The sequence below is a fragment of the Aulonocara stuartgranti genome, assembly GCF_965226115.1.
Source record: "Aulonocara stuartgranti genome assembly, chromosome: 12".
Classification (NCBI taxonomy): Eukaryota; Metazoa; Chordata; class Actinopteri; order Cichliformes; family Cichlidae; genus Aulonocara; species Aulonocara stuartgranti.
Window position 1 is genome coordinate 25,868,746 of NC_138948.1, and position 10,500 is coordinate 25,879,245.

Here is a 10,500-nt window from a genome sequence, read left to right on the forward strand (position 1 = left end):
ACTTAACACCTATCACTGTTAACACAATAGTCCCTCTCATTAAAGCTTGGGTAACCCTCTAAAATAAGGCTTCTAAAGAGTCTAATTCCCCTGTAATTAAATTGAATTTCTTTATTATTATTATTATGTAATTATATTTATCTACAAGTAGTTGAAGGTAGGTACACTACGAGTTCTTTTTTTTACAGAAAAATTAGAAATAATTATAATCTAAGTAGATTTTAGATTTATATAGCAATAACAATTTTATTGATATAGCACATTACATGTGTAAAATCAATGTGCTTAATAAGACAACAGCATTAAAACCCTGTGTAGGTTTACAATGCCTTAAAGACAGTGAAAACAGCAAAAACAAAACAAATCAACAGGACCTATTCAGTGTAAACCCGGGTTAATAAAAAGGTTTGGAGTCTGTTTTTGAATATGTGCAGAGTTGTAGATCAGCAGGAAGTCGTTGTAAAAAACAGACTACAATAACGGAAAACACCTTCAGCAAAGAGAAAATGATTATATTGTAAGTGAATTTAAATAGTGCACAAGTGATCTAAAAGGTGTATCTAAAATTTTGGATATTTGACAGGAAAAGAGGCACAAGTTGTATTGTAAGTCATTTTAAGTACTGTGTACAAGTTTTTGGCAATTTTGCAGAAAAACTATATTTCCTCATCTATATTATAAGTACACTAGTAAAATAAGTACACAAGTAAAATAAATTCATATTCTGTTTAAATGCGGAGGAATTACACCTTTAGTCATGGGCCATGTTATAAAGTGTTACCAAAGCTTGTTTATAGCAAACCTGTAGGTATGAGGCTGCCATTGCTTTCAAAATGACACAAAGTCAAGTCAGCTTTATCTTTCATATTAAAAGTATTTCAGAGGCTCTGTTAGATTCTACTTACTTGCAGCTTGCAGAACCATCTTAAGCAGCAATGGCATGAAGTAATTGTTTTCTGCATGACTTTGTGGAGGTCTTACAGAAAGTGCCCAGGTCCTGTGGCCAAATCATTATCGCTTCCCCACCGTGCCTGACAGACGGTGTGAGGTGTTTGTGCTGATGTCTGTTTTTTTCTTTAACAAACATGGCCAGGCATCTCCACTACTTGTTCAGTCTTTTTCTAATTATACTGTTATAAGCTTTAACATTAACGACTGACTAAGATCAGCTAACTGAGGTCTGATGTAGCTGTTGGGTTTTTCCCAGTTTTTCTCAGCATTGCGTGGTCTGACCTTGGGGTGAATTTGCTGGGATGTCACTCCTGGGAACACTGTGGGATTATTTTAACACACACCCGAATACTCCAAACCAGCAAACTGACAAAATGTCTGCATTTACAGAGAAGCTCACACTTGCTGATCAGTTAACTAAGTGCTTTGATTGACAGACACTAACTGCCACTTACCTTTGTTCCCAGTTTTTCCCAAGATTACTTTTCTTTACATGACTAACTATTGTGAGTGCAGGCAGTGTTCTGCAGAAAGCTGAATCACAGTTTGATTTAAGGACTTAAAATGTCGGGGTATTTGTGCAATATTAGACTTTGTCTACACTTTTTGGGATTAAAACCATTAAATATTTTCTCCATGTGATGTTTATCTGTTAAGTTGGTGGAAGTAGCTGTGATGGTGCTTTCTCATGCTCCCAAATCAGCAGTTAAGAGCACAAATGTACCAAAAGAGGACACTTGCTATTAAAACTCTGACTTGTTATTTTGAGGAAGCGCAGTGGATTTCTCAGTCGCTGTCTTTAACCCCATCCTTAGCTCTCATATTGACCAAACAAGATTACACAACACACAGCATTTGCCGTTTTACTAAACTATTTTTTTTATTGTTTCAGGTAAGAATTCATCACAGTACACAGGTGTATATTTTGCAGTAGCACTATTTCTTCTCCAGATGTCACCTCACTTGGTTGACATGCGCATGACATGCTTGACCATATTTCCAATACCATCAAATATATAGTGATAGTGATAATCAGTCTCCCACATGAAGGATGGAGTGCTAACCACTTTGTTCTTCTCATCCACATAGGCTTCGTAAAGGAAAGGGTTAAGGTCAAATCAGAGGTTATTTCAGGATAATGACAAAGAGAATATTTTTCACTGATATTAATACTGAACAGAAACCTTGGAAAGGATATATATGGCTCACGGACGTTGTGGCGAGCACCCATGCCCTTCACAGCCTGCACCATGTTTGTGTTTGGCCAGTTTCCCCAGCGGGTGTTGTCGTCTCGCTCGTAACCCATGGTTACCTCAATGCTCGGCAGCACACGGCAGGCCAGCACAGGAGCCATGCTGGCGAGTCTGAAACAGGAGCAGGAGAGGACAGCTGTCTGAGGTCGGAGACTTACCGGTGTAAGCCAGACAGGTGGGACTGAGTCCTGAGAAAAGAAAGTCTCTCCCAGAGCAGCACTGATTTGGTGTGACACCACAAAACTGGTGGCTAGATTAGGATTAATATGATCATTTAACAGCAAATTAAATCCCCCCAAAAACAAAGTTTTAATTTGGAAAAAGGGAATAGAAGCTCAGTGGACGTTTGCCATCACTTAATCTGCAATTTATACCCATACTCTTAATCGATGACAGGCAGCTGTACCTTGTGATACTACAAATGTTGACATCCATCCGATGCCAGGAAAATACAAGGCCAGCATTGCAGACAGCAGTACTGATACTGAGAACTTATAAAGACAGCTTATGTTTGGGAGAGCAGTGTGTCATGATTTATGAGATAAAACATCATCAGTTTGCAAATTCTAAACACAGTCACAGTCATTTTTACTTTCTACAATTATTAGTCAAGACAAAAAAACTCATGTATTTTGAAACTGGGTTTGTTTCAGAGCTGGGATGTAAATGTGCCTGTCTTCGGATCAGCTTCAGTTGTTTAAATGTGCTAAAGGCTATAAATAAAATAACCATGACAACCAAAAGTTTTTTATTTTGTGTAGATTTTTTATAAACCTTTCTTTAATTTAATATATGTTTTCATTAATAATGCATCAATCCAATTCATTGGGCTACATACTAAACTTAGAGGGCAGAAATAAAGTATCGTTCCTATTACCAGACTCAATCTGATTCCAATACCAGCATTGGTATCAATACTATCGATACTTCGATTGATCCACCCACCTCTAACAGACAGGATACGTCATTCTCTATTCTACCCACATTTTTAAATACTGTTAACAAAGCTAAATACAGACATGCATGAAGCACTGTTCAGTTATTTCTCAGGAGAAATGAGAGCAGTTTCTAATGCACTGCGCAGGTATTTGAGTTTTAAGAGTGCTGCCTGCGAGCCGCAGTCTTCACAGACATTGAACATTTCCTCGCCCCTCTTTGCACCTTTTGATCTGCCTGTCAGACATCGTGGCACTGAAAAGCTAAGGTTTTTTTTTTTTCTGCATGAAGCTGCAGCTGGAGGGTTTGTGCCATGGATGGAGATGCGCATTGCAGAGTACTCATTATGCCCCCCAGGCACTAAATTCTCGGTTTAAGAAAGGTGGCGTGATTCTAAATATAGGTTTGCTTGTTTTGTTGGCAGATAGTTTTCAGATTTAAAGACTCAATTACAGCTCTGACAAAACAGAACAATGGAGGGGGTGTTATATGGAGGCAGCAGGGCTCCCGTCTGCAATAGAAACATGTCATCACTTTGACAGTGATACTCACTCCCAAATTACACAGCTTGCAAAACATTTGAAGGCCTTTGCTCTTGATGGTAGAATGGCTACAAATGATGGCTGTTTTAGTCTTTAAATAATCTGGAATGGCTCCGACTCCTCTGTACGCATTAATGGCAGTAGGAAAGGATTAGTCCTCTTTGGGTTGCGGTCAAGAGCACTTTTTAACCCTACTCAGCCTCCAACTCCACTCTTTAATTCCTGTAATCCCGCATCTCCTTTGACCTTTGACCAGGCCTTCTGCACCCTGTTCCCTGTCTGCGCAGCCACTGCTCATCACCTCATCAGTGCCCTTGTGCCAACGCAGTCACCAAGGCCAAACCGGTCAGAAGCAGTCTGAACGGATGTTTTCAAAAGACAAAAAGGCATTCTGTAATCAGATTACATTACGTAATCTAGCCTCGTTCAAAACTTTTTAGTGCGATTGGGTTACTGATCCAAAAAAGAAAAAGAAAAAAATCTGGATTATCCTAATCCCAACAGAAGAGTGAATTTAGGGGGATTTTGTGAAGAAAATGTAATAAAAGTTTAAAATTGATCAAATAAACCAACAGTTGGAGAGATCATGTAGATGAGGTAAACATTAGGCTATGTATAGACGTTTTACTGCAGTAAAGTGGGAAAAAAGGTTTCTCTAACCAGAAAATCAGCCCTGTCATACATCAGGACTGCCTGCAATGACACAATCATCTGAGGTGCTGCAGTCAAAAAAAGTGTAAGTACACATTCATGTAGGAAAGCCAGCTTTAAAACTCTGTTCTCTCCATAAATGAGGCTCATTATGATCTTATGATTTAAAACGTGGGTTCAGAATACCCAGAAGCCACAGCCAGCACCCTGCACTGTCATAATGTATGTAGTCCCATTTAGAACAGGCGCAATCGGGATTTGGTCGTCTCATACAGTTTGAATCCGGATCAGGATGAAGTTAATCCAATGCTAATTTAAAAAATTAGCATTGGATTAAGTGAAAAAAAGCACTAAAGTAAGAGGGGTTACATGAACCTGGAGATTTTCATAGATTATTGTGATCCTGATTTTTTTTTCTTTCTTTTTCCTTTTTAAAAAAACAAACAAACTATTTTTGAACAACACCGGAGTGTCAGTACCAAGACTGTCCTGTCTGCTTTGAACTGTAGGATTTGTGTGGTCTGCCTGCCCTCGTGTTCCTCGATGTCAGCTTAGGACTCTGCTTGTCCTGCTGTCTGCTCTGATCAGTGAGAGCCAATAAGGAAACTTTTAGCACACGATTTGTAAATCTTCTCAATCACTTATTTAATTATATGCAGCTTTTCTTCTCGACTGGGTTTGTTATTTTAACACACTGACTATTCTCAGTAGTTTCACTGTTCCACAGTAGAAGTCAGATTTCCATGTGCAAATCTTTACTCGCAGGAAATGAAATGACTAACAAATTTTAAGGATGCGATGTGATCATTTTTACCTAATAACATCATATTAGTAACTACTAACAGACTCACACTATAAATATGAAGTCTCTCAGTCAGCAGCTCAGCATTCACTGCCTGACTGTTTTCCTTTTTACAGCCTGTCCATTGTCCCAATTCCATTACGGGGATTGTTTAAATCTTTAAATAGTTTAAAGTAATCTAACATAATCTGATTTAAAGCGTGCCAGAACTCACTGGCGGTCTTTAAAGTGGCCTCATGATTTATCAAATTCTCCATCAGTACTGCAGTAGTGAATATTGCTCGGATCATACGCACCCGATAGGCTTGCGTGAACGATGGAAATCCTTAAGCACCCTTTCCACGTCGCCGTGCAGCTTGCAGTCTTTGCCGTCCTTCATAAAAGATGATCTGAAGAGTAAAAACTAATAATTAGTGGTTCATTTTTAATGTAATACAAACTTGTGTTGTATCTAATCCTAACTCTGTTTTACACCAGCCGGTCTCAGAGTGATTTCTTCACATGTCAGCACTCCTCACAGATTCTTGATGATTCCATGGCCTCCTGGAAAGATGACGGCATCGAAGCTGTTGACGTCCAGCTTGGACAGGTCCTGCATTTGTGTCATTCCCTGTCCGTGACTGAAGCGGGCTGCCTCCATCATCATGTTCCTGCGGGGATGGACAGAATTCATCACAAAGTGCACCCACGTAACCATAGACAAAGTCAAAACGCCCACTGCGCCCATCTTCGAGGCCCACCGGTTCTCTCCAGAGGCAGGTTGCTTTCTCATGTGGTCAATCACGTGCATCTGCTGTTGATTTGGAGCAAACATCTGGAAGCGGGCGCCGTTACGGCTCAGGTGGTACATGGTGCTGAAGACGAGAGGGGTGCATTACCATCTGCCTGTGTTAATTCAGTCATGTGCATTTCCTGACCTCAGCAGGAGTGATACTCACTAAACCCCTTCATGGACATCAGTACCGTCCCACCATCCACATCCTGAGAAAACCTGAAACACATGGACTCACCAAATCACAACTACACCCACACTGGATCTGCTCCTTTCTCCCAGACTGATCTGCATCACTTACCACTGCAACGTTAGTATTTCCCCAGTTGCCGTAGTCACCCTGGTGCACAAAGCAGGCAGGCTGGCGAGAAAGAACAGCCAGCGTTTGTTTTGACAGCAAAGCCCTGGTTGCCAGCATGATTTAGCTTCAATCTCACTGTTGTAGAAGAAAAATAAAAAAGACTTCACAGTTTTACCACCGAGCCACGTAGAGACTTTTAATGGTCGTGGTGTTGATGTCAACGAGGTTGTCCGTATATATACCTGTAGAGTGGGGCTAAGTGACGTTGCCACGTAAGCTCTGTCTTCTGAGAAGAGTCGTCTCTTGTTCGCCTTGACTGACTTACTCTCCTCCTCATGAACACTCTTTCCTATTAATACCTTGTTTATTTATCTGATTAAGTCATTTGGCCACAGAGTGACACTTCAGCTTTGAAGAGCAATGTAAACATGTAGTGCTTCAACCCAAACGGTATCTTGACCTTTTAATAGTTTAACTCTTGGTGACAGATGCAGACGAGCGAACTTGCAGAACAGACGCTAAAAATGTTAGAGTAGCTAACATATACTTTGGCAGAACAGTCACAGTGTCTTTTATATAAGGCAACAATCGAAGTGATGCCTGAGTGAGCCCTTTTTTCCTGCTTTCTATAGTTACTCCTTTGTCCCAATTCAATTACAGGGATTGTTTAAATCTTTTGCGTTTAGCTAGTTCAAAGTAATCTAAGGTAATCTGATTTATGAAGTGTGGCAGAACTTAACAGTCTGTAATTTAACCTCATGACATACGTTATTCTACACTAGCTCATTATTTAAAGACTGTTTATTGATCACATTGTGCATCCAGGAAAAGCCTTGCAGTCTTTGCCAGTAAGACTTTTTTTCTTTTTGCAGCAAAAAGATCCTGGGTTCAAGTCCCCCGGTCGGATTGGGCTTTTCTATGGGGTTTCTCTGTTCTTGGTAGGGTGAATGGTGATTCAGAATCACTCATTTGTGTGAATGTGATTGGCTTTCTGTCTTTTTGTGTTAGCCCTACAACAGACTTGCGACACGTCTTAGACGTACTCTGCCTCTCTCTGCTAGGCTCCAGTCTCACTGCGACCCTCAAATGGATAAGTGGTTAAGAAAACGGATGGATCAAGCTTTTAAACTGCTTCATACTTCTGAACTCTTCACAGTAAAAGGCGTACCATACGCCCTCTAAAGTCCATTAGACCTTAAGACTCTTACTCTCTTTAATGCCATGTTGTGTCTACAGTCTCTAGACTACGAGACCAGAAATACCCCAGGCAGACGTGAACGTTAAAGTCACAACACTGTTAGATCAATGCAGATCCTTCAGACTGCATTTGCTGAAATCCCATTAAAACAATGTTAATTCACAGATGACGAGCGAGAGGCAAAAGTATGAGGTTTCCTTTATTATGATCACTTCTTTTTTAAATGTATAAATGATCATTATTTACAAATTGAGGAAGGGAGGGGGGTTATAGTGACAGTTTGAGGGACAAATGCAGAAAATTATGGAATCAACAGAACAATACACAACCAACAAGAATCACAACATCAGTCACAAGTCCAAGCCTCTGTCTGTGGGAGATGTTCTTGTTGAGATTGTGACTCAAAGTTTAAAGTCTTCACACAAATGAACTCATGCACTGGAAATGCATACTGAAACGGTCACATGTGGGAATCACAAAGTGCAAATAAATTTTTTTTTTTTTTTTCAAAAGCAAACACAAGAAATATAATGAACAACTTCTGATGCTGTGAGGTGTTTTTTAAACTAAATGTCACCCTTACTGTGAAATAATACAAACATGTTTCTCACTTTCTCTCAATTGCCACACACACTCACTCTCTCTTACACGCGGCGCGAAGACACACACACACACACACACACACAATGATTCGTTTTAAAACACCAAAGACCTGGCTCACAATTTCTGACAGTTTTCTTATGTCAAGTACAGAAGGGAACAACGAAGACTTAACTAGTGAAAAGAAGAACAAAGCAAAAACTACAAAAAGACAGCACAGACAATAAATGAGGTCCAATTTGATATCTTATATAAAATAAAGATGTTCAAAGAATCTCGTCAGTGTATTTCTGCATCTGTAAGGTGTCGGTAAAATGAAATTCACACAAATGGCAAGCACGTCAAACTAAAACCATAACGCAAACAAAGCTCCACTCACATCCGGTCAAAAGCAAAACAACTGCCGACAGCGCTCATTCAACTAAATCCTACAAAAACAATCCAGCTCTGGTTGTTCCATCAATTAATTGTCATGAGCCGTGTTGAGCACTTCCAGCAAGTTTAGTTTTCTTTACATGTAAGAACCAAATCCCTAAAAGCCATTTACATGCAATTCACCAACAACTCCAGTGGTGAAAGTAAGAATTAGCTTCTACATTTCTGTCACCACTAAAGAAAGCTTTCATGCACCCAAGCACCGTCATTCAAGGAACCTGCGCACTGACACGCTGTGTTCACTCAGTATTTTTGCAAAGATATCCATTTGATAAAGAGCGGGGCTTTGCCCATCAAGCTAAGTAGCTGTGCTGAGAGAGAAAGGTGTTAGCAAGGCGAGTCTGGTGGCATTAGGGTGTGTATGCGGGTGGCGGTTGAAATTGATTGGCAATGTCATAATCGGCAGGAAATGTTTCACTGCTGTCCTCCATCTCCGAGAGCAGCTCTAAAGCCTGCTCTTCCTCCTCAGTGGGGTAGTGACGAAGGAGATTTGCAGCTGTGGCGAGGATGGATGCTCCGCCCGCGCCCGCCACCAGGTAGAAGCTGATAGCAAAAGTGACGTATATGAGAGAGCCGTGGTACTTTTTGTGCTGCTGCTGTAGGGACAAGATCAGCTCTGAGGCCCAGTAGCAAAAACCTATGACTGTGGCACACTGCAGCACTGGTGGGAGACAGAAAGAAACGGTTACAAACCATTGAATTTACACATTGTCTGTCTTTTTCTAGACAGCATGAGGGGAAAAAAGATTATTACCTGTGAGAATATGTGCAAAAGCATATCTGCGGGTTATTTTCAGGGCAGGGTGCTTGGGACCAAACACATCCAAGAGAAAAGCAGTCAGACTGCAGAGGATTCCCAGGAAACAAAAGCCAGCGATTACTCTCAGCAGCAAGATGGTCTGCGGGTTCACGCAGTAATCTGATGGGAACAGACGGCCACATCACAGAACATTACACGTGAGCTCTGGGATTAATTGCTACTGTGGGTTTTTAACGGAGCTTGTGTGTGGGCCTCACCATCCAGAAGCTTGGGGTCGATGTATCCCAGGACATCTGACACCCCCAGCTCTTGTCTCGGACAGGTTCCTCCGTGGACGCGGAGCCAAGCCGGCTCAGCCAGAGCTGTACAAAGCGCTGTAATGGACAGAGCTCCGGGAAGAGCCGACACAAGGCTCCGCTCCGGCTGCTTGGGCAACGAGGTGCCCCCTCTCCTCCTTCGGCCTCCAGGGACAGTAGAACCCGGCGGGGCATACATCCTAATCCGATTTCCTCGTCCTCTGTTGTATAGTGTTGCTTTCCCTTTATTGTCAGTGTACCTGACAGCACTGCGCTAGTAACGAGCAAGTAAGCCACAAAACCGACAACCGGTAAAGCTAATTCTGGACTGATGACAGCGGCTCGGCTCCTTTGTTCACTCAGTTTCCAAATTAAAATAGACCATAAAACTAGCTGTTTAATCAAAAGCAGTGCAGGTGTCTGACTGACGGCAACACAATGGACAGATGGCGTTCAGGCCTGCTAGCTCTGTTGTTAGCCTGAAAAGCTAACTTCTCGTAAACGTAAAATTTCGTCAAGTTTTTCTTTGTTACAAAAAATAACTTTAACAGCGACCGACACGACAGTCATACGTCTATAAAGTAATATAGCTAACAACACTAATAAATTAACGATCGATTTGGTACACAAAAAACAAAGACAAAACAAAAGGAAACGTCCGCTGGCTTCCTCGAAAACACTTGACTTCCTTGTTCATACCATTCTTCTTCTTCGCGGTCTCGATAGCTGTGAAAGTCAGTACTCCCACCTACTGGCGACTCCTTCTATGGGAGTGAAAGTCATCATACAATAACAAAATTCTCGTCTTTATTTTATTAAACTCACTCATTGTACATTAACAAAATAAACGTGCTCGCGTGAATAGTTCATAGGAAATCATAAAAAGAGATGACAAAAAATGTATAGCACAATTAAAAGAAACAAGTCTGACCAAAGTGCTTTGCAAGCTAGGTAAGAACAAACAAGATAAAACCTCAGATCAATAGAATACATACAATAAAAT

General features: G+C 41.0%; 2 protein-coding genes across 2 annotated transcripts; both read right to left on the reverse strand.

Annotated features, from left to right (window-relative positions):
• Window positions 1–1,805: 1,805 nt before the first annotated feature.
• On the reverse strand, window positions 1,806–6,427 carry gatd3l (glutamine amidotransferase class 1 domain containing 3, like). Its single transcript, XM_082553326.1, has 7 exons — window positions 6,209–6,427; window positions 6,074–6,126; window positions 5,876–5,989; window positions 5,654–5,785; window positions 5,432–5,524; window positions 2,150–2,315; window positions 1,806–2,045 (listed from the first exon to the last, which is right to left on the reverse strand). The coding sequence occupies exons 1-7, from the start codon at window positions 6,323–6,325 to the stop codon at window positions 1,911–1,913; spliced, it is 810 nt and encodes a 269-aa protein (XP_082409452.1). The 5' UTR covers window positions 6,326–6,427; the 3' UTR covers window positions 1,806–1,910.
• Window positions 6,428–7,592: 1,165 nt separating this feature from the next.
• On the reverse strand, window positions 7,593–10,489 carry tmem127 (transmembrane protein 127). Its single transcript, XM_082553327.1, has 3 exons — window positions 9,459–10,489; window positions 9,196–9,360; window positions 7,593–9,102 (listed from the first exon to the last, which is right to left on the reverse strand). Exons 1-3 carry the CDS (start codon window positions 9,694–9,696, stop codon window positions 8,792–8,794), a joined length of 714 nt encoding a protein of 237 aa, XP_082409453.1. The 5' UTR covers window positions 9,697–10,489; the 3' UTR covers window positions 7,593–8,791.
• Window positions 10,490–10,500: the final 11 nt, after the last annotated feature.